Genomic DNA, 25,242 nt, shown 5'->3' with positions numbered 1-25,242 from the left:
GATTAGAATGCCTGTGTAGGAAATTTACTTGTGATTCACACTCCAGTTTTGTAATGGTTAATTCATTCTCTATGACCACACTCACCTAAAAACTTCACCTGCATTTGAATGGCTTGAATTTACCAAGACTTGTCTTCAAGGGTCTTGACTTTCTCCCTAGAGGCCAGTATATGTAAATTAACTTCATGACCACAAAATTAATGCTAAAAAAGCAATGCATATATATTTTCCTCTATGCCAAGTGGATGGATATTAATGGCATTCTTTTTGTGAGCCGTGACCAATGTCCCAAAGACAAATACAGGGACTTCCCTGGTGGCGCACTGGTTAGGAATCCGCCTGCCAATGCAGGGGACACGGGTTTGAGCCCTGGTCTGGGAAGATCCCACATGCCGCGGAGCAACTAAGCCCATGCGCCACAACTACTGAGCCTGTGTTCTAGAGCCCGTGAGCCTCAACTACTGAGCCCGTGAGCCACAACTACTGAAGCCTGCATGCCTAGAGACCATGCTCTGCAACTGGAGAAGCCACCGCAATGAGAAACCCATGCACGGCAACCAAGAGTAGCCCCTGCTCACCACGACTAGAGAAAGACCGCGTGCAGCAACGAAGACCCAATGCAGCCAAAAATAAATAAATAAAAATAAAAATGCAGATGAAGTGCATAACCTAGAAATATCTAAAAATTTAAGAAAAAGTTGGGGGGAGGGTTAAATTAGGTGATTGGCATCAATATATACACACTGCTATATATAAAATGGATAACCAACAAGGACCTACTGTATAGCACAGGGAGCTATAGTTATATTTTGTAATAACCTATAAGTGAAAAGAATCTGAAAAATATATATATATATAAAAAACTGAATCACTGTGCTGTACACCTGAAACATGACATTGTAAATCATTTATACTTCAAAATAAATATATAATAAAATGCACGATTTCATGTAATAAACAAACATAAGAAAAATTTAGGTATATCATGAATGCACAGAATATATGTAGATACTAGTCTATCCTTACATAGGTATAAGGGGGGTGATATTTAATATAAAATTAATGTAAGTTTCCTGTTCTATAACTTTGCTTTCAAAGAATTACATTACCACACAGTATGCTTCTCTCGTAACTGGAGAAACTGCATATCATCACAGGTAAGAGGTTTTTTAAAATATGTAACGTTTCCAATACTGTATTAAGAATATAACTGTAGGGACTTCCCTGGTGGTCCAGTGGTAAAGAATCCGCCTTGCAATGCAGGGGACATGGGTTCGATCCCTGGTCAGGGAACTAAGATCCCACATGCCACGGGGCAACTAAGCCTGCATGCCACAACTACTGAGCTCACGCGCCTCAACTACAGCCTGCATGCTGCAAACTACAGAGCCCATGTGCCACAACTACAGAAGAGAAAACCCACACACCACAGCTAGAGAGAAGCCCGCATGCTGCAACGAAAGATCCCACAGGCCTCAATGAAGATCCCACATGCTGCAACTAAGACCCAACGCAGCCAAAAATAAATAATAATCTATGAAAAAAAAAACTATTGAAAAAAGAATATAACTGTAATACTGTATGCCATAAAAATTTTATAACGAGCTTCCCTGGTGGCACAGTGTTTAAGAATCCGCCTGCCAACGCAGGGGACACGAGTTTGAGCCCTGGTCTGGGAAGATCCCACATGTCATGGAGCAACTAAGCCCACATGCCACAACTACTGAGCCTGTGCACTAGAGCCCGCGAGCCACAACTTCTGAAGACCGCACGCCTAGAGCTGGTGCTCCGCAACAAGAGAAGCCACTTCAGAGAAGCCTGCACACCGCAACGAAGAGCAGCCCCTGCTCGCCGCAACTAGAGAAAGCCTGCGTGCAGCAACGAAGAACCAACACAGCCAAAAAAAAAAATTTATAACGGGCTTCCCTGGTGGCGCAGTGGTTAATAATCCGCCTGCCAATGCAGGAGGCATGCGTTTGAGTCCTGGTCCGGGAAGAACCCACATGCCGCAGAGCAACTAAGCCCGTGCGCCACAACTACTGAGCCTGCACTCTAGAGTCTGTGAGTCACAACTACTGAGTCCGTGTGCCACAGCTACTGAAACCCCTGTGCCTAGAGCCTGTGCTCCGCAACAAGAGAAGCCACCGCAATGAGAAGTCTGCACAGCACAATCAAGATTAACTCCTCCTCGCCACAACCAGGGAAAGCCCACACGCAGCAAAGAAGACCCAATGCAGCCAAAAATAAATAAATTTTTTAAAATTTTATAACGATTAGTATATAGGCTAGGCAACCGTGAAGCAATTGTATTGATTACACCAGGCTACCAAAAAGCAATCATATTCCTTGCTGATTCTTACCAGTGCATGAATCATTATACCTGTAAATAAACGAATTTTTCATATCACCTTTTCATTTTCAATGGGTACACGTAACATCTAGTGCTGTCTATCATTTAAGATAATACAGATGTACATACTGAGATGGTCCATCTCGTAAACAGATGACGAATTTGGCAGTACAGTACTGTATTTTCCTTATGATTCTCTAACAATTTTTCTCTAGCTTACTTCATTCTAGGAATACAGTAAATGATACCTGTAACACAGACAAAACATGTTAATTGACTGTTCATTGTTGTAAGGCTTCCGGTCAACAGTTATTAGCAACTTTGGGGGAGTCAAAAGTTATACGTGGATTTTTGACTAAATGGGGGTCAGAGCCCACAAGCCCCAAGTTGTTCAAGGGGCAGCCTCATATAAAAAGACATGAATCCAGTGGGTCTCTCACTCCATTCCAATGAGTCTATGTGACACTGTGCAAAGTAAGACTGAACCAACTTCTGAAAGCTAAGAGTTGTCTGGGTAGTGTTTGTGGCCACATTAATAGGCATTTAGCTTCTTTAAAGCAATAAACCAAAGAACCCAACAGAAAAGAATAGGCAGAGAATATGACAGGGTACTCAGAAAAAGGAATTAAAATGGCCAATAAAACATATGAAAACATGTTCAACCTGAGACAAAGAAATGCAAGCTGCCACTTTCCCACATATCAGCAAGTTTGATGGAGATAGGAAAAAACACACTCATACATCTATTTTTCATAGGAGTATAAATACTCGCAACCATTTTTGGATGGCGACGTTTATTAAGATTAACACGGCATACACTTTGACCTACCAGTATTCACTACAAGGTATTTACATTCTGGATATACTTTAAAAAGTATGTGTGCTGTGTATTTTCACAGCAGCAGCTTTTGTAGTAATATCAAAAAACGAGAAATAAATGAGGGCTGGGAGCATATTCACGTCATAAAATGCTACTAAAGCTGTTCAAAAAGTAATATGGAAATGTTACCAATTATATGGTGTGATACCTGTGTAGATCTGATACAAATATATAATCAAATACAAAGATATAAAATTTAATATAAACTGAATGCATATATATATATGAATGTGTGTATGTAGGCAGCTAATACTTTCTGGAAGGACATAAGAAAACACTTTTCATTTTATATCATTCTGTTGTATTTACATTTCTAACTTGGCCATCAACTCTGCTTCCCTCTCCCTGTCCTTGCTTACCCCAGTGAGAAAGTGGTCATGCAGATCCTGAGTTTGTTTCAGGAACCACTTGAGTTCAATACTTACAAACATTCATCACTGGAGGGTATAGATCAACAGCTCTCAGCTCTGACGGTGCACTGGGAGGCCTTAAAGAAAAGAAGCCTGACAGTTTGGTCCAACCCCCAAAACTCTTAATTAGTACAGGGTGCATCCTCACACTGGGATTCCTAAGAACCGCCCAAGTGATTCTAAAACGCAGTCAGTGAGTGGTAAGAACCATCAGTACATGTCACTTTAATTATTCCTCCATGACAAATAACGACCTAATGGGCTGTATGACAGCAGGAATCAAGTGTCTGAGACCATGGGCAGAGTCACCAGCACCTCCTGCCCACATTAGGAATTTGAGGCCCAAATAAAGGCCACATCCATATGCCACGCCTCTCCTGCTGTGTGAAAATTAGCTTTCACTGATTTTGTGGTCTTAGCTGAGGTCCTGTTTGTAGGGACTGTGGACTATTCTGGTTTACGTCCTCACACTGCTTTTAAGTTTTACATAATTAGTTTAAGCCACACTATCCTCCCCCACACTAGCCTTTGAACAAATTTAACTTGACAAAAAAAGATAGGTAGGAACAAATTTAACTTAAAAAAAGACAGGTATCGCTACCTCAATAGATGACATGAAAGCCCATGTACATTCTTCTGTTAAATTTGCTAGCCACAAAGTCATATCTTGGCAATGTTTTCTTAAAGAGTGAATATTAGGTAAGTAATTCCAAAGAATCAATTTAGCAAGCAAGTTTCTCTAAATCTATGATTAACTTTGCCATTAAGCCAGTTAACAGCCATATAAAATATGTATTTTTGCAAGAATATAGCTGACCAAAAGGAAGGGAAAAATAGCAAATTCCAGAAATAAGTGCTACATAAATATTCACAAACTTAGACATGCTATACACAGCTGCTACCATTTAGGCAAGGTTTCTTTAGATGACTTACACAAAGTCTCTTTTTGAGTGGAAAATGCACGCACACACTCTCAAGGTGAGCCCAGTCTTAGAGCCTTAATGGAAGTAAATATAACTTCTAAATTTTTAGAAATTATATCTTCTAAATGTAACTTCTAATAAATACAGTAAAATGAGCTCAACTTGAGGATCTTAACAGACACAATCTTACTTCTCAAAATATAACTTGAATACAGAACTCCTTAAAAGTAGTATCTGAAGTGTGAGCCATCATATATATTTTTATTTTATTACAAGGTATTTTAAAATTTGAGCAGATACAACTGTGACAGAAAACCAGCTTCATACCAAAAATACACTTTCAATTACTTTATCAAGCAAATAAAAATTTATTTGCTTTTTCTAGAAGTTAATGTACAGTAAAAATTTAATATTGTACATGACAAACATGTAATTAAGCATACAAAAGGAACATGTATTCAATGTTCAGAAACAAAAGTAAAAATAAATAGCAATGATAAAACTTTGAAAAAAATAATGCACATTTTAGTTGTGGAAAATATGATTCTTAATTATATATACAGTTATACTTAATAGAAAGCCATCTCTTTATAATTGCACAAAACACGGGACCAGTAAAGCATAATTTTTATGGCATGTAATACTATAATCCTAGGTTGTTTGTTGCTTAACTCCAGGATATAAAACACTTAGGTTTGTAATATAATAAAAGGTATGCAGTACTGTTGGAGAAAGATTGTCTTCCTCAACTCATATTAACCTGTAGTACTCCTACAAAAGGCTGTACAGGAAATTTCACAAAAAGAAATAGTAAACAATCACTGTGCCCACTCCATGCGGACTAAGCAGCCAAAAATGGGCTTCCAAGTAAATGTGGTGGGGCATTTAATATTTTTATATTTTTATACTAAAAATCATTATTTTTTTCTGTAAAAACACTTTGTGTTTAATAACCATGATCGGCAATCTCAGCACACACAAAAAAATCCTGGCAAAATGGATGGAGTTTCTGCTTACTTTATTTTCATGAATAAAATATTTCAGGAGATAAGAATTTATAGAAAAGAAACATTAATGCTCAATTACTTACAACTTATCGGGAGTGTTATTCCATTTTTAAAAACCCTGTTTTAAACTTCTCTGTAAGAAAATCAAAGGTAACATTTCCATTTGTATTATGGCACAGCCCTCAAGCCAGAGAAAAATACACTTTGGGGAACCAGAAAAGACTGCACAAAGGTTAGGGGAAACCTGAAAACCTCTTGGTGAAAAACACTTGAGTCCTCTAGGGTAATAAAAAAATATGTGTGACTTAATTATAAATATTTACATTTCAAAGCAGAATCATGAGTTAGCTATGTAGCTGCTCAATACCAATGATCCACAGGCATTTCAAAAGGTGTGATAGTGTGTCCACAATATTTGTGTCCACACTTGAATGCATAGAATACAGAAAAGATTATGGTTCTTCAGTCTGTTACGTATCATATCTATAACAAAGTTGCTTAAATTTTGAAAGCTATACAACCAGAAAGACGGAGCAAATATTTTTTAGTATCTCACATAAAATACACTTTAAGTACTACTGATTTCACTCATTTGCTCGACAACTTGTCCTAAGATCTCATCAACTACATCGACATCATAATTCACTTGCTGAAGATCGAGATCAGGTACAATCATGGCCAGGAGCTGTCCTACGTTAACTCGAAGAGATCGAAGTTTGAGGCTGCAAATACAAACATTACACCTATTAGATGAACATTATAACAATACAGTTTAATATTCAGGTAGGCCTTATAATTTAAGGGAAACATTAAAATGGAATCTCTGTAGAATGATATACAAACTAAATGAAAAGCAAAACTTCCTCAAGAGAACTAGATTTAACAATTCATTTAACTTAATAATTCATAATTTAATAACTAAGTATAATATTTATCTGTTGGTATGTAGAGTGTTTCAAAACACTAGCAGCTCTGTTTGGTTCCAACTATTATAATTTTAATTCGAGACTGGAGAAAAGATGAACTGGTAAAATACATAAATTACAAGATGTTATTTACAATTGAAAATCTTGTTATCACCTGGAAAACAATAATGATACACTAGTGAGAACACTGGTCTAAGAATAAGAATGTGTCACTTTGAAGTTCAGCTTCCTTTTGAGCAAAGTGAATTGAATTGTTCCCTAAAACATGTTCTATGAGATATCCATAGTAGTATAAAAGGAAAAAGAAATGGTCCTGTGGTCAAATAAGCTTATACAACTTTGGGTTAAATAATGGTAAAAAGACTCTTTAAAATGCAGGATTTCTGGGACTTCCCTGGTGGCGCAGCGGACAGGACTCTGCACTCCCAATGCAGGGCACCTGGGTTCAAACCCTGGTCAGGGAACTAGATCCCACGTGCATGCCGCAACTGGGAGTTCGCATGCCACTACTAAGGAGCCGGTGAGCTGCAACTGAGGAGCCCTGCAGCAGCAACTAAGGAGCCCACCTGCTGCAACAAAGACCCGGTGCAACCAAATAAATAAATATTTTTAAAAAAAAGCCTTTAAAAAAATAAAATGCAGGATTTCTCTGAACCTATCACATGCTAAAGTTCACTAACTATCCGTTTTACTATGCATTTATTATAAACACTGAGAAACCCTGGATTAAATGATCATTATCATTCCTTCCGTTTTCTATACTGTATCTATCTGAATATCCACATTCTAGACTTCAAATTTCTACAACTACACAGCAAGCAGCCTTTGCGTCAAAGATTGAGACGCCTAGGTCAAGAGAATGTTACAGTTGTTTTTGTTCTGCCCCCTCCCAAAATATAAGAAGTCTACATTTAGTTTAGATACTGATCTTTCTAGGGTGGAAATCTCTGAAGGAGCGAGCTGCTCATCCTTGGGTTGACAACGCATAAAAATGTGATTTTAAATATGTTTTTTGTGAGCTTATGTTAAGATTCCATTGGACCTTTGATAAAATTTTACATCATGCCCATACCAGCTGTTTTTTGTCCAAGCTTTCCCACTCATCTTCAATCAGAGGCCCATTTCTATACAAAAAATAGAAAAAGACCAGTATGACCCTACAACCATCTTTGACCTATCCTATCCTTTAAGTCTTTTGACTGTCCTGGCTAATTCCTCCTCTCTACAGGACACATCACAAATCCCTATTTTAGTACACAGAACAGGACTGAGAGAAACATTGTGAGCTCCATATGCAATTTTAAATATTCAAATAGCCACATTAAAAAGTAAGATGAAATAAATTTTAGTTACATATAAAATATTATTTCATCATATAACCAAAATATTGAGGCATTTTATTTATTTATTTTTTCATACCAGGGCATCAAAATCCAGCATGTATTTTATACTTAAAGCACATCTCAATTCAGACTAGCTAGATTTCAAGTGTCAGTGGCCAAATGTGCCTATACTGTCTTGGAAAGCACAGGTCTAAAAGATCATCAGTTACTCAAAGTTTAGTGTGCAAGTGAGTCATCTGGGAGATTGTTTAAAAGTTTCCAATTTAATCAACTGCACTGTGGTCCAAGGATCTGCATTTTTATAAGCACCACAGAGGCTTGTGGTTCCCATTTTCAGAAACACCAGTTGGGGTTTTTTTTTCTGACCCCTTGCCCCCCCATGCTTATATGTACTGATCTATTCATTCTATTTCCATGAATAGATTTAACGAAATCCTTTAAAACCTTAAGCTAAAAAACTAAGTCATAATATAATTAATGTCAAATAAGGATGGTAAATTATTTCTCAACAATAGTACATTTTAGGTATCAAGTTTTATCATACTAGCAAGAAGAGTCGCACTATTTTTAATGACTATTTTTGTGGGTTTTTTCCTCTCTTGAATGGTTATCAACAGACCACCAATACTGTCAGAACCCCAAGCCCATTTAATATCTTCCTGAGAGAGGGTAATCATTCATTTACTGTTTTCTTATTTTCACAGAACTTCTTCCTAATTAATCACCTGTAATTAGGAATCACCTGTAATGGCAATTTTTAGCAATTTTGTGATTTCCTAGAAGTTAAAATTGGGGAAGGCATGTAGTAAAATGAGGTAGCAAACCATAAAGAAATGGTGCCAAGTACAGAAATTAAAGAAATCAAGGTCAAAAAGTAAGTTTCATGAAATAGACCCTTGTCTTCTAGTCATTGCCTAATTCAGCCCATCCTTCAATATCTGGCTCAATTTTCACTTTTTCCCAAAAAACATTCCAAACCACTCTGACCAATCAGGGCTTAATTCCTTTGAAATTCCTATTTCATTTAAGTTCACAAAATTGTTAGTTCCTTGAAGGGAAGAATGATGACATGTACTTCTTTTGTATCTCTGTCCATCAGAACGTTGGGATCACAGCAGCCAATAACTTCTTTTGCAAGAACAATCAGTTTGATGTGCACTAGCAAATAAGTATCATGCTAACCAGAACTGCAGCCCTAGCCAAATGCCTCATTTCATATTACCTTTCCCCATCAGTATAATTTACAGACTCCTCGATGTTACTTGACGTTGACACATCTCCAATTTGCCGACTTGTAGATTTTAATTGTTCGATTTCAGTTTTCAGTTCTTCACACTGCAAACGGATTTGTGATTTTTCCATTTCCAATAATTCAACCTGACAAAAAATTAATTAATTTTATAACTGTACAATTTAAAAATACTAATGTCAAAGTGCAAATTTAAGCTAAGAAATGTACAAAATCCTGCTTGATGAAAATTATTACCATAAAAAAATTAGGGCACCTCCCCGCTCCAAAAAGAAAACCAAAAAAACACACACAAAACACAATAGCTTTCTATAAATAAAGCTTCATTTGCTTAGTTTCAGCTCTATATCTTTTTACATTAGAAGAATACAAAATGTTAATTAAAGCATGACTAAAAACAAATGGGGGCTTCCCTGGTGGCACAGTGGTTGAGAGTCCGCCTGCCGATGCAGGGGATGCGGGTTCGTACCCCGGTCCGGGAAGATCCCACATGCCGCGGAGTGGCTGGGCCCGTGAGCCATGGCCGCTGAGCCTGCGCGTCCGGAGCCTGTGCTCCGCAACGGGAGAGGCCACGACAGTGAGAAGCCCGCGTACCGCCAAAAAAAAACCCAAAAACAAAAAAACAAATGAGACCTAAAAACTGAAAAACCAAGATAAAAATGCCCAAATTATGTTGAGGTCATAGTGACTTTCACTTCTTGCACACTCACCAGCAGTAAGTTACAACAGAAAGCTTATATTTTTTATGTATTTTGTCATCTAGCTCCTGAGCCAACACATCAAGCGGAATGTCTGAATAAGCATTTATGTCGGCAGTATTTCCAGAAGAAGGGGCAATTCGGTACCATACTGTCGTTTCCAAATTCCTTTCAGCAGAGAAACTCTCCTTTCAAACACCATGTAAATATAATACGTAAAATATTTTTCAAAGGTGCTACCCAAATTTGAACTAGGGGCTCCTCTTTCCTCAGTAAAAGAACCCCCAAATAAAGACTACATTTCCAAGGCATCCACTGGCCAGGTGACTAAGTTCTGACAGATGGCATATAAGCAGCTTTCAGAAACTGCACTCCTTCTCTTTCCTGTTGCCTGGAATGTAGATATACGTTGGCTGGACCTGAAGAGCCATCTCGAACCACAAGCGCAGCGGTCCGAGTGCTTTGCTTTGAGAAGCAAAGCAACGATGTAGAAGGAGCCTGTGTCTCTGATGACTGTGCAGCTGCTACTGTTATGTGGGGTTTTATGTCACCTTCAAAGGAACCTAATCATAAGTAATACAGGGTACCTCTATAAAATAAGGTATTGTCATCTACCCTGTGTGGTTATTTGCAGGCTTATTAATAACGGACTAGAACTCCTGGCATGTTAGTAACTGAGCGTCCCAGTGGGAATGAACAGGACGATCCCTCACTGCACAGCAGTGTCCTTGCGCACTACAGGACATTTACCAGACCCGGTTCCCACCCATTCGATTCCAACAATGCCCATCCCTTCAAGACATTTAAGAACCGAAACTGCCCTACACATTTCCATATGCCCCCAGAAGGACCACTCCCAGTTGAGAACCAGTGGAGTCGGTAAATGGAAATATGATTAAATGATTTATGCCCACCTAGCAACTGGCAGTTAAGCTTTAGATGCCCCTGGACTCCCACGGCTCTCACTGTGCTGAATGATGTAACTCACCTCACTTTTATACTGGTCCCTCTCGATACTGCATTTGTCCAGCTGTCTAAATACATCGTCAAGCTGCACAACCATCTCGTCCACTTCACTTTTACTCTCGCTATTGGAACACTGACTGCATTCAGCCTTTACATGTTGCAAAGCACTACACTGTTTTTTCAGCCTTTCTATTTCTTCCAAAGCTTGCCGATACTGAGACGCCATATGGTCTGGACTTTCAGATTTACCATTAATACTTTCAAGTAAACATACAGCATCAGTTTCAGTAGACTGATGGCAAGTTTCCTTCTTCACGTATTTGTCATTCATTTCCAGTATCCTCTGCTGTAACACTTTGATTTGGTCAGTAAATACGTGGCACTGTCTTTTATAATTTTCTTTTTCTTGGGTGACAAGAAGCAGCTCATTTCTTAGTTCATTTAATTGGCAACCAGCATCACCAGCAGATTTATCAAAGATTTCCTGGGTTTCACGTATCTTTCCTTCAGTTTCCACACAGGATGGCAGTATGGCTGTGTCATTTCTTACATCTATCTCATCTTCAATAGTTTCTTCCTTTTTAACGACTAAACTTGGTACTTCAGTCTGGGTGGCTGCAGTGGTTCCCTGATTGCACCTGGATGATGAGGTGCCTGTTGAACTAGTCTGGCCACACGGTTCATTATCACCCACAGGCTCCACCTGAACACCGCTCTGCTCCATGTGACCCTGTTGCAATTTCACTTCAATATCATCGTCTACTGCAGGCTTGGGAGTACTGTTTTCTTCTAAGATGATGACATCTTCATCATCATCATCATCTTTATAAGAATTTTCAAATGCTGGATTACTCAATCTCCGATTCTTTGCATTCAAAATTGAGGAACGAGTAGAGAGTCTCCGTTTCAGGCTGGAAAAAATTTTATATAGGAAATATAAGATTATAAAATGTAGATATGGAAAAAATAGACGACCTTGAAGTAATCTATCTTGAAATTCTAAGAAATGGCCATGTTCATTTAAAAAAAAATGATATATTACACAGTACTGCCCAATGATTTAATGAAGTAGAGATTATTTTCTCCTTTTACAGATAAGGAAACAACTATTGAGACCTCTTTTTAAAAGTAGCACATCCTGGGCTTCCCTGGTGGCGCAGTGGTTGAGAGTCCGCCTGCGGATGCAGGGGACACGGGTTTGTGCCCCTGTCCGGGAAGATCCCACGTGCTGGGGAGCCGCTGAGCCTGCGCGTCCAGAGCCTGCGCTCCACAACGGGAGAGGCCACAGCAGTGAGAGGCCCGCGTACCGCAAAAGAAAAAAAAAAAAAAGTAGCACATCCTTATACTGCCAAATATCTCTTCATTTGATGCCTTCTGGCATTTCAATGTAACATGTCCAAACAGAATGCCACCACCCACCCCAGGGCTGCTCTCTGAATTCCAGAGCTCAGTGAATGACACTGCCATTCCCGTTTGCCCATCAGAATTTTTATAAACGTTCAGTGATCAAAGGTGAACCACAAAGTAAACCAGCATGCCCTATCCTTTCATGGAAAACAATTTCCCCTGCATTAAAAATTGCCTCATTTTCTTCATCTGCTTAGTTTTCTGTGAATTTATCACCAATTGATTACTTTTTGCCCCACTTAGAGGGATATCTGTACTGATTCGCTATTTGGGCCTTATGTGTTAAGACCTCATTTCTCAAGGATTTTCCCCTTTCTTAGGCTTACTCTCTCATATGGAGAGGACATAATCGCCAATAAAATCTTGAGAAAGGGTACATATGACATAAAGAAATGTGAAATTTTGCATGGTGAAAATATCTTTATTCACCTCTCAAGTTCACTGCTGGCTTGAAAAATATAGACTTCCAGGCTGGGAATTACTTTCTCAAAACTTTAAAAGCATCAATCCGTTGTTATCTACCATTCATTGTTCCTGCCATTCTGATTCCTGATCTTTTGAATACAGTCTGTGTTTTTCCTCTCTGAGATATTTCTTACCTTTTCCAGCCACTATGCTGTGTATTTAGTGGCAATTAAGTCTTTCTTATATTATTTCTCTCCCTTTGTTCTCTGATTTCCCACTCTGAAATGTCCTTACTCAGATGTTGGCCCCTCCAGTACGTCGTCTCTTCTTTTTTCTACCTTCCAACCATTTATCTTCTCGTTCTAGGAGATTTATCTGTTAAACATCTACCCACCTCTCAATAAACTTCACATGGTTTCTTCTACTCCCTTTGTTTCAGTTTTGTACATCTGGGGATCCTTGGCTATATTTCTATTTCAGACTAGAAGCAGTGAGGTCTGGGAAAGTGAAGGATGCTCAGGCTGTCATCATCTTCTACAGCTTTTCTCTTGGGAGCCCAGTGAGGCAAGGAAGGGAGGGGGATTTCTTCCACTCAGCATTCAAACTTTCCCTTACTTCTGCTTCCAAAACAGTGGCTCACCCACATCTTCAGCAGTAGAAACTGCTCCAGAAAGTAAACTCCCTGCCTTCTGACAGAGGAGGAGAAGCAGCACTGTTGGACTTCACAGGCTGGGAAGAGGTCCAGGGAACTACTCTTCCTTAAACTTTCATACAAGCTTCCTGTTCTCACCCCTATTTTCCACCTTCAGAAGTTCCCAATGCTTCCAAGTTCTGAGACTGTCTAGGGATCAACGGAGTTAAGCATTTAATTGGAAACGGTCCTATTATTTTTCTTACCAGGCCAATTCCTATTTGTCTCTCTCAAGACTTAGTTTAGGTACACCTTTCCACAGACTTTGGCTCTATGAATTTAAGAATAAATACAGGCTTTAAAAATTAATGAAGGGGACTTCCCTGGTGGTCCAGTGGTAAAGAATCCTCCTTACAATACAGGGGACGCAGGTTCGATCCCTGGTCAGGGAACTAAGATACCACATGCCGAGGGGCAACTAAACCCGTACACCAAAACTACTGAGCCCCCGTGCCTCAACTAGAGAGCCTGCGTGTTGCAAACTATAGAGCCCATGTGCTCTGGAGCACACACCACAACAAAGAGAGAAAACTCACAGGCCACAACTAGAGAGAAGCCCACGCACTGCAGCAAAGAGCCCATGTGCCGCAACTAAGACCTGACACAGCCAAAAATAAAATAAATATATATTTTTTTAATTTAATGAAAAGTTTTACTCTTCTTCCATTTTGATGGCAGTCATATCCGAAATTAAATTCCATTATCATGTCTGTAACATTACAAATTTTACTTTTTCTTACTTTGTAACCATCTTTATGCAGAAAAGCCAATATTATGGAGACTAGTTAAAAAAAAATTCACACATGTTCTCAGTTAAGTAGCAATTCAGCCACAAACTAAGACCTCAAAATGTAGGCTATAAACAGCAAACTATTTCAAAACATGCCCTCCCTGATGTATATATGCATTAAGACAATTTCTAATCTTTTCTGAATTTTCAAAAATCCTTTTAAGAATTTGATGAAGGCTACAAAACCTCTCGGAACGTCTGGCCTCACTATTTCAGAGAATCTTGTTTCAATGTTTCTCTTTCAATAACAAATATCAGATGGAGTCAGTCTAATGTACTAGTTCACTGGCGTCACACGCCTTTTCACCTGTGTCCATTCTATCCCCTTCGAATGGGCCACCGTGCAGAGCACTTACTGCTTTCAGAATTTCAGGGACCAAGCTAAGTACCAGCTCATCATACAGCCTTCCCGACCACTCCAGTCAAAAGAGCTGACTGTCCAATTCATGTATCACTCACACCTTTCTTCCTCTTCCTTCTCCATCCACTCATCCGAAGTGCACAGCATGTCATGGGCTATGCTAAGAACGTATGGGTCACATTTGACATTACAGCGTTGCACTGTTCATTGCTTCAGGTTTTTCTTTACTCAGATACTGATAATCTTAAAAGCAGGAATTTTCATACTATACAGAATTTCAAAGAGGTGACAATTTGATCTCCACAATAAAAACAATTAATATTCTTTTAATTGATTTAAACAGGTAACGTAAATGGAGTGGGGGTAAGTTCAGACAATGAAAGCAAAGTAACTTGTCCTTAAGACTTTTCACATGCATGTCAACTACACTTTCTTAGAAGCGTATTACTGCATTGAAGTGTCAAGTAAAGCTGTTTAATATTTATTCCCCAAATGGAAAAACACATTTTCGCCACTGACCTGTTATTCTCAGGTTCAGACTGGGGTGAACCTCGATGATTATTTATAAGTCTCGTTGCATAAGTATTTGCCGCTTCTGAAAGATGTGCTCTTGGAACATTTTCCTTAACGGGAGGAAAGCTTTGACTTGACACAGGAGTTGTTGGAAACAAGAGTTCAGCAGGAATCTGTTGAAGGAAAAAAAACTGATCTTAAAGAAATTTTTAAAGTGTGTCATGTTCCAAACACAAGATATTCTTTCCCCTTTCCGCCATCCCAGGACGCACTAAGAACTATCCTAACCACATAAACTCCTTGTGCTACACCAGACCAGAGAGTGACCAACAACAGGCCAAAGAGCCAAACCCAGCCTGCAAGTGAGCTAGGAATGGTTTTACATGTTTAAATACATGAACAAAACAACAAAACAAAGAAAGAATATGCCACAGAGACTGTATATGGTCCACAAAGCCTAAAATATTTACTATCTGGCCTTTTACTGAAAGATTTGCTGACCTCGGACTATACAGAACGTATAGACATATAATAAAAACTTATTTTTCTAAGAGAAAGAAATTGAGGATAAAGTCACAAAGACACTGCCTTTAAAAACCAAAGTAAGCCCACTATTCTTTTTCTCCCAGTTCTGTTCTCGCCCTCAAACCCTCAGCCTTTACACAAGAAAACAATTCAATGTAATGATAAGCACACATACACAACTGCAACAGACCACAACTTCTGATACAAGAAGTACAACTACCTATTTATACACTCAGAAAAAGCTCAACACCATTAAGCATTAAAAATGTAGGGGGTATGGAAGGACTTCCCTGTGGCTCAGTGGTTAAGACTCCACGCTCCTGATGCAGGGCACCTGGGTTCAGGGAACCAGATCCCACATGCATGCTGCAACTAAGACTTCGCCACAACTAAGGAGCCGGCAAGGCGCAACTAAGGAGCACACCTGCTGCAACTAAGACCTGGCCCAACCAAATAAATAAAATAAAATATATATATTTAAAAAAGATAGGGGTATGGATTAAGAGATAAAAACTACTATGTATAAAATAGATATGGGCTTCCCTGGTGGCGCAGTGGTTAAGAATCCGCCTGCCAATGCAGGGGACACGGGTTCAAGCCCTGGCCAGGGAAGATCCCACATGCCGCGGAGCAACTAAGCCCGTGCACTACAACTACTGAGCCTGAGCGCTATAGCCCTCGAGCCACAACTACTGAGCCCATGTGCTGCAACTACTGAAGCCCGCGCACCTAGAGGCCATGCTCTGCAACAGAAGAAGCCACTGCAATGAGAAGGCGACACATCACAACGAAGAGTAGCCCCCGCTCACTGCAACTAGAGAAAGCCCGCGCACAGCAACAAAGACCCAACACAGCCATAAATAAATAAATAAATGCATAAATAGATAAATAAATAAATGCAACAAGGCCATATTGTACAGCACAGGAAATTATAGCCATTATTTTGTAATAACTTTTATTGGAGTATTATCTGTAAGAATCTGAATCACTATGTTGTACACCTGAAACTAATATAATATTGTAAATCAACCAACCGTACACTATGGTTGAAGGGTCAACACTACAGCTTTGGTCCATGTTAGTACTACCATGTGGCTGCCTGGGTCTTCCTATGAACTTTTCCTTGACTGTCTACCTAACAATAAGATTTTTTTTTTTTTTTTTTTTAATGCGGTATGCGGGCCTCTCACTGTTGTGGCCTCTCCCGCTGCGGAGCACAGGCTCCAGACGCGCAGGCTCAGCGGCCACGGCCCACGGGCCCAGCCGCTCCGCAGCATGTGGGATCCTCCCGGACCGGGGCACGAACCCATGTCCCCTGCATCAGCAGGCAGAGTCTCAACCACTGCGCCACCAGGAAAGCCCAACAATGAGATTCTTAAAAGAATATCTGCCTTTCCTCAGAAAATGCCCAACTGTATAATAAAATTGAGAAGTTTGAGTGAAGCTGTGGGTTAGCAGTCAGTATTGGGAAAGAGGGTAAGAAGGGGTACAGGAAGAGAAGAGAAATGTGAACTGAATGAACGAGACTGCTTCCATTTGTTATGTAACTCCTAAGCTTAAAATTGAGTATTAGGGCTTCCCTGGTGGCGCAGTGGTTGGGAGTCCGCCTGCCGATGCCGGGGGTGTGGGTTCGTGCCCTGGTCCGGGAGGGTCCCGCGCGCCGCAGAGCGGCTGGGCCCGTGGGCCGTGGCCGCTGGGCCTGCGCGTCCGGAGCCTGTGCTCCGCGGCGGGGGAGGCCGCGGCGGTGAGAGGCCCGCATACCGAAAAAAGAAAAAAATTGAGTATTAAATTAATCACAACACAATACAAGACACAGCTATAAAATGGAAGGCCTAATTACCCGAGGGATTGCTTCCGGTTGTCTGATCCTGAATTTTTCCTTGTCTCTTAAAAAAAAAAAAAAAGAGGAGAGAGAAAAGAAAAATGTATTTAAATTTACTTCATTATGATTTTTCAATTCTGTTTTCGAATGCCATACTTGCCATTTTACTACTAAGTCAATAAGATAGGTATACTGAACTTTGCTTCAATTTCGTTATAATCAGTGGTAAGGCCTCAGGTAGGGAAGTACTTTCCACCTCTTATCTCAGCAACACCCTAATGTCTTCCACTCCTGCTACCGGATTTATCTTTAAGAACAGTGTACTATAAATCAAAACCACCCAGAAGATCTTCATCAACTCAGCCTTCCGTGTGCAGTACATAAGCCTAACGTTCCCCGTGGTTCACTATCGTTCCCCAGCTTCTCTCTCCCACCTCTATTTTCCATTATCCCCCATTCACATATTTACTGTAGTTAAGCTGAACAAACCATTGCTTCCTACCCAACAAATCCTACCTTTCCTTCAAGGCCTATTACAAAAATGTCCTTCATGAATTTTCCTGATCCATTTCCCCATCCCCAGCCAGAAGTAATTTCTCCTTATGGGGTTCCTCACAGGACTGGATCATGCCTTTTACGGGAGTCGTCAACTTCAAATTGATAATACACACATCTCACTTTCCCCGTTAGACCATGAGCTCATAAAGGGCAGTATTCACTTTTGATTCACTGGTGTATAGTCCAAAAGAACAAAACTATACTGTACATTCAAAGTATCCTGTAGATAGGACAGCAATAAACAGCAGGTACTCACAGTATAAACTTTAAAAGCACTTGATGTTATGCACTCCACATCATATCTTTGTTTTTGGAGTCATAATCTTTTTTGGCTATACTGCTTTATCTTGGAGAAATATCAACTAATGCTACAGACACACCACTGTTGATGATCTGGGTATTATTCTCCCACCATACATTAATATAACACTCACTTCTTTTTGTACGTTTTTTCATAAGTGGGATGCACCAAATCTTCATCTTCAGGCTCTTCTGGAACATCACAATTTCTAGTCAGAAAAATCACATGGGAATAACACGTCACCAGCGCCTATTCATACACCTTGAACAGTACTTTCTGCCTTTCCAAAAAGGCTACTACCAACTATATGGTACCTGAACTGTGGGTCAGGGTTATTGGAGCAATACCATTTTTCTGGAAGTTGATCTATCCCATCTGGTAATTTTCGCCACTTTAGACAGGAATCACATTGAACCCATGTCTGATCAGGACGTTTCCTGTAACAAAATAGCAACTAAATATTAGCATGGAAATATGGATCTAAGTACTTCACTAGACTTTCCACATCATTTCTACCACAAAATGCCCCTATTATTTAATTCTGTCCCTGAAAATTCCGGAACATTTGACAGTGAGTTAAGATTTTAAAAACAACAATTTTGGCTACCACTGAAGGTTAAAAGTGACAGACCAATTTAAACAAAGTGACTTAGTCTTGTTTAATAGCATACTATTACATTTTTTCTATAATAAAAACTAAAAAACTTAGAAAATATCAAATGCCTTGCCCTGAAATTTATGTTAAGTTAGCATCTGCAGTGTCAAATCTAATATACTTATTAGCACAATAAACCATTCAAAGTACAGAAAATAGGCAAGTTCTATTACTGTAATTCAAGCAATTTTTATAACTGTATTACATTCTACCCTCTATTATAGCACATCTCTGAATAACTTAAATGTATATATTCTTTTAGTTTATAAAAGGCTTTCGAGCTGTGGGATTTATTTCTTACTATGGATTAGATTAAAAAGTTTATGAACACTGTAGAATCACCATGCCCTCCAATATCACATCTTGATATTATAGTCACTTATTATTTTTTAAATGTACTTACTGTATATCTTCAACCAGCAAAGTCAGAGGATATTCTGCATTTTTCTTCACTTTCATTTCATTCCAGTAATCATTGAGCTTATCTCCTAGTGCTGTTATTGTAAGCCTTAAAAAAAAGTAAATTATAAAATCAATTCAAGAAAAAAAAGATAAAGATTAAATCTTTGACAAACAGAGAAAGAATAAACAACCTGGTACTGATCATGTGAACACGGAGGGAGAGGCCTCCAAAAGGCACAGTTAAGAAAACTTAAAGTAATGGCAATTTTCTCTAAGGATGTAGATGAGTTCATAGAACAGAGCCAGGACCATCTAGGAATAAGATGGACAATACTAACACTTTAGGTCCTCTGTTGAGGAAGTGTGTTGCAGACCAGCTACTGGGAAAACCACAGGCTTTCTGAACTTCACCCCAACCAACAAACTTACAAGCTTCAATGCAAACCAGAATGCAGCTGTTTGCTTTATAAAAGTATGCAACCATTACCAGCAAGTATAATTCAAAAAAGCTTCTGTCCCACAATTAAGACTTTCACTTTTCCCACAATAAGGTGTCAGTAAAAAAGCAAATCAACAGGACTTACTGAGATAAACATGACTGTGTTCACAACTGAATAATCATTTGTTAAGGAGTTAAGTACCTACTGTGCCAGGAACTGTCTGCACACACAAGATACAGTCAGTGTAACATCGTAAATTTAAAACAGCCAATGTGATCCCTATCAAATTACCCATGATGTTTTTCACAGAACTAGAACAAATAATCCTAAAATTTATATGGAACCACAAAAGACCCAGAATTGCCAAAGCAATCCTGAAAAAAAAAAGAAAAAAGCTGGAGGCATAACCCTTCTGGACTTCAGAAAATACTACAAGGCTAGAGCAATCAAAACAGTGTGCTACTGGCACAAAAACAGACATATAGGTCAATGGAGCAGGATAGAGGGCCCAGAGGTAAACCCACGCACCTATAGTCAATTAATCTTTGACAAAGGAGGCAAGAATATACAATGGAGAAAAGACAGTCTCTTCAGCAAGTGGTGTTGGGAAAGCTGGACAGTTGCGTGTAAATCAATCAAGTTAGAACGTTCCCTCACACCACACACAAAAATAAACTCAAAATGGCTTAAAGACTTAAATGTAAGACATGACACCACGAGACACCTAGAAGAGAACACAAGCAAAACACTGACATAAATCGTAGCAATGTTTTCTTAGGTCAGTCTCTCAAGGCAAGGGGAAAAAAAAAAGCAAAAATAAACAAATGGGATCTAATCAAACTCACAAGCTTTTGCACAGCAAAGAAAACAAAAAGACAACCTATGGAATGTGAGAAAATATTTGCAAAGGATACAACTGCCAAGGGTTTAATTTCCAAAATATACAAACAGTTCATACAACTCCATAACAAAAAAACAACCCAATCAAAACTTGGGCAGAAGATCTAAATATACATTTTCCCAAAGAAGACATACAGATGGCCAACAGGTACATGAAAAGATACTCATCATCACTAATTATCAGAGAAATGCAAATCAAAATGACAATGAGGCATGACCTCACGCCGGTCAGAATGGCCATCATCAAAAAGTCTACAAATAATAAATGCTGGAGAGGGTGTGGAGAAGAGCAAACCCTCCTACACTGCTTCTGGGAATGTAAATTGGTGGAAGCACCATGAAAAACAGTATGGAGGTTCCTTAAAAAACTAAAAATAAGAGTTACCATATGATCCAGCAACACCACTCCTGGGCATACATCTGGAGAAACCTATAATTCATAAAGATAGGGCTTCCCTGGTGGCGCAGTGGTTAAGAATCCACCTGCCAATGCTGGGGACACGGGTTTGAGCCCTGGTCCGGGAAGATCCCACACGCCATGGAGCAACTAAGCCCGTGCACCACAACTACTGAGCCCACATGCCACAACTATTGAAGCCTGCGCGCCTAGAGCCCACGCTCGGCAACAAGAGAAGCCACCACAATGAGAAGCCCACACACCGCAAAGAGTAGCCTCCGCTCGCCGCAACTAGAGAAAGCCCGCGCAGCAGCAACGAAGACCCAACGCAGCCAAAGATAAATAAATAAAATAAATTAAAGAACAAAAAGATACATGCACCTGGGGCTTCCCTGGCAGCCCAGTGGTTAAGACTCCGTGTTCCCAATGTAGGGTGCATGGGTTCGATCCCTGGTCAGGGAACAAAGATCCCACATGCCACATGGCACGGCAAGGGGTGAGGGGGGGAAAACGATACATGCACCCCACATGTGCAGCACTATTTACAACAGCCAAGACATGGAAGCAACCTAAATGTTCATCGACAGAGTAATGGATAAAGAAGATGTGGTGTATACATCAATATATACAATGGAATATTACTCAGCCATAAAAGAATGAAATAGTCCCATCAGCAGCAACATGGATGGATTTAGAGATTATGATACTAAGTGAAGTAAGTCAACGACAAATATATCAACTTATATGTGGAACCTAAAAAATAGTACAAACTTATTACAAAACAGAAACAGACTCAGACTTTGAAAACAAACTTAAGGTTACCAAAGGGGAAGGGGGGTGGGGAGGCATAAATTGAGAGTACGGGATTAACAGATGCATACTACTATATATAAAATGAACAACAAGGATTTACTGTACAGCACAGGGAACTATTTCAATATCTTATAATAAACTAAGATGGAAAAGAATAAAAAAAGAATTACAGACGTACATATATACATATAACCAAATCACTTTGCTGTACACTTGAAACTAACATAATATTGTAAATCAAGTATACTTCAATAGAGTAAATAAAGCTTTTAAAAATTAAGACTCGGGCTTCCCTGGTGACGCAGTGGTTAAGAATCCGCCTGCCAATGCAGGGAACAAGGGTTCGAGCCCTGGGCAGGGAAGATCTCACATGCTGCGGAGCAACTAAGCCCGTGCGCCACAACTACTGAAGCCCGCGAGCCTAGAGCCCGTGCTCCGCAACAAGAGAAGCCACCACAATGAAAAGCCTGCGCACTGCAAAGAAGAGTAGCCTCCGCTCGCCGCATCTAGAAAACGCCCACACGCAGCAACAAAGACCCAACGCAGCCAAAAAATAAATTAATTAAAAAATTTTTAAAAATAAATAAAAATCAAGATTTGAAATTCTGTACTGACAGGTTAATATTAGACATATCTATCCCCATTCATTATCTCTATTTTTCCCCACCAGGAAGCCCCACTATAACAACACATAAACATCCGAATAAGAATGTATCATCTCCCCTCCCAAACATGATTCACCTTTCATATCACTTTTTCAGTTCTTCCTCATCTCCTTTTCTTATCACCTCTATTCCCCAATCCATGAGACTGCACCCATTTCTGTTGAAAATACACCTATAGGAGTGGAACTGCGGGGTCACAGGGGTGGGCACTGATGTCCACCTTTACTCAATACAGTCTAATAACTTTCAAAAATGATCAACAATTCTCACACCCAACAGCACATACAGGAGTTCCAACTGCCCTACATCTTACCAACATTTCCTATATCTTATTCATTTTAGATAATTTTTCCATTTTGATCTAATGTATCAATACTTTTGCATCTTGTTTTAAAAAAAACCACCTAAATTAAAGGTTATGAAACTATTCTTGTTTTCATTTTGTTTTTGCCTTTCTCATTTAGGCTTAAAATCCATCTGCAATTGATTTTTTGCTTCATATAAGAGGGAGAAGTTAACGTTCATTTTGTTCATACAAAATGCTGAACCATCATTTTTAGAAAGATGATCATTTTCCTACTACACCTTCGTCATAAATCAGCTGACCATATGTATAAAAAGCAGGGATTTGTTTCTGGCTTCTCTATTCTATTTCACTAGACTATTTTTTCATTAATACCACACTTTCACTACAGCTTTTTAAGTACTGATATTTAGTAGTATGAGTCCTCTTGATTTGTTGTTCTTTGTCTTAACTATCTTTGGTCTTCTGACTTTCCACATAAAGTTTAAATTAAGCCTATTAACATACACACACACCTGCTGGGATTTTTTTTTTAACGTGGAATTATATTTAATTACTTTGGAGAAAAAAACAACATTTTATAATATTCAGCCTACCAACTCCTGAACCTGGTATACCTATTTATTCAGATTTGAAATTTCACTCCACAATGTTTTATAGTTTTTAGTGTGTTGAGGTCTTTGCATATTTTATTTACTCCAAAGCACTTGCTTTTTTGATGTTATTATGTATAAAAATTTTTGAATCGCATGGTTGGTTTTCTTTTTCTGGCTGGTAAGCAAACTTCTGAATACTTCTTATCTAGCAACCTTAGACTCTGTATTACACTGCAGATTATTTGGGACTTTCTATATACTTGATATTGTCACCTGCAGAAAATTATTTATTCCTTTCCAACGCTTATTCTTTCATTTCTTTCTTTTTTGCCTTATTTGTTCTGGTTATTTCCTCAAGAACAATGGTGAATAGCTGATAACCTTATCTTACTCCCACTCTTAAGCGGAAAGCTGTCAATAATTCACCATTAGGAACTGCTGTTTTTTGCTAAATAGTCGGTATTGCTAATATGCCCTTTCTATTAATGGTTTTGTAAGAGTTCCCTTTTTTCCTACATCACAAATTGATACTGTAGTTTCTCAAGCGCTTTTTCTGTACCTATGAAAATAACCATGAGATTTTTCTTTAACATGATGAATTACATTGAATTTTGAATAGTAAAAACCACCCATGCCATCTTGGAATACAATCCACTTGGTTTTAATGTATTATTCTTTTTACAAGTTACTAAATGGTATTTGCTGTTTAATTAAGATTTTTATATCTTAATCACGAGAGACTGACATAAATTTCCTTTCTTGTAATGCATTCGTGAGTTCACTACTAGTTATGTGGTCTTTTAAAACCTTTAATGATTGTGTAAGCTGGCGCCGCTACTTCCTTAAATGTTTGAAAGTATGTGGGAAATTTTTAATTTGATTCAGTTTGAAAGGAAGGTGTCCATATCATCTAAAATGGTCTAAAATTGTTCATGCTGCCCCTCTGTGTTTTTCTGTCTGTAGATCTGTAGTAATGTCCTCCTTTACATTTCTGATATTGATGATTATTGTTTTCTCTTTTTCCTTAGTCTTGCCAGATGCTTATAGACTTTGTTAATCTTACCAAAAACCAAACTTTGGGCTTTTGATTGTGTCAATTATCAACTTATTGTCTTCCCGTTCCAAACAGGGTTTTTTTGAGTTCAGTTTTGTGATAATGGAGCTTGATCCTGTAAACATTCATCCTTTGCCAGCCTGAGGAATGTTACACCGGGTTAACGGGGCAATGAACCTACCAGGTGAGAGCAGCAAGACACATGGCCTTCAGGTCTGGTGCTTCATTGTTATTTGGCTGGAGCCCATGGCCTCCCGAAGGAGCTCCAGCTGTGCTTTCAGGCCACGCTCTTCCCTCCAGCAGCAGGAACCAGTTCCAGCATATACTCACACCCTTGGGCACAGACAGGTCTCCTCTACAGAACAGCTCCAGCCCAAGCCCACCCACATCCCCTGGCAACAGCAGGCCATGTCTACAGACCCAGACTGGCCAGGTCTTCTGGCAAGCTTCTTGCCATGGCAGGTGGCCTGTTGCTGTGTTTGTTATGACCTCTACAAAGAGATCTGAATCTCTGACATCAGGGACCCAGGATCCTCTCTTAGTTCCTTTATTGTCTACTCTTTTTCAACCTAGAGGTAACTGCTGCTCTTTTGTATCAGCTAGTTCTGGACATCTACTGTCCTCTTTCACCTCTCTGAGTGATCACCTTCTACTATTCTGGTTAACAACTCCCTATATTTTCCCTGTTCAAATAACAGGGGTAGCTTCTGTCTCAGGACTATACTCTGAATATTTATTGATTTTCTCTATTGTGTGTTTCCTAATTTGCTGACTTTGCTGTTTAACATTTCCCTCCTTCCACTTTGTTTTTATATGAAGTTTGCATTCTTCTTCATAATATACGCTCATTAGGACAACTGTTTGTGCTTCCTAAATTTACAAGTAAAATTG

General features: G+C 39.2%; 1 protein-coding gene across 1 annotated transcript in view; it reads right to left on the bottom strand.

Moving 5' to 3' along the window:
• Positions 1 to 4,239: 4,239 nt before the first annotated feature.
• The window catches only part of MORC3 (MORC family CW-type zinc finger 3), a 42,416-nt gene continuing 21,413 nt past the window's right edge, over positions 4,240 to 25,242 (bottom strand). Inside the window, exons 10-17 of the mRNA XM_060150915.1 lie at positions 19,184 to 19,288; positions 18,440 to 18,562; positions 18,259 to 18,333; positions 17,285 to 17,330; positions 14,926 to 15,092; positions 10,775 to 11,663; positions 9,062 to 9,216; positions 4,240 to 6,292 (exon numbers count right to left, since the gene is read on the bottom strand). Coding sequence (XP_060006898.1) covers positions 6,139 to 6,292; positions 9,062 to 9,216; positions 10,775 to 11,663; positions 14,926 to 15,092; positions 17,285 to 17,330; positions 18,259 to 18,333; positions 18,440 to 18,562; positions 19,184 to 19,288 — 1,714 coding nt within the window. The 3' untranslated portion in view covers positions 4,240 to 6,138. The remainder of the gene's footprint in view (positions 6,293 to 9,061; positions 9,217 to 10,774; positions 11,664 to 14,925; positions 15,093 to 17,284; positions 17,331 to 18,258; positions 18,334 to 18,439; positions 18,563 to 19,183; positions 19,289 to 25,242) is intronic.

This window comes from Lagenorhynchus albirostris, chromosome 5 (assembly GCF_949774975.1).
Source record: "Lagenorhynchus albirostris chromosome 5, mLagAlb1.1, whole genome shotgun sequence".
Classification (NCBI taxonomy): domain Eukaryota; kingdom Metazoa; phylum Chordata; class Mammalia; order Artiodactyla; family Delphinidae; genus Lagenorhynchus; species Lagenorhynchus albirostris.
Note: the sequence above shows the minus strand (reverse complement) of the source record. Positions and strands in the feature narration are given on the sequence as shown.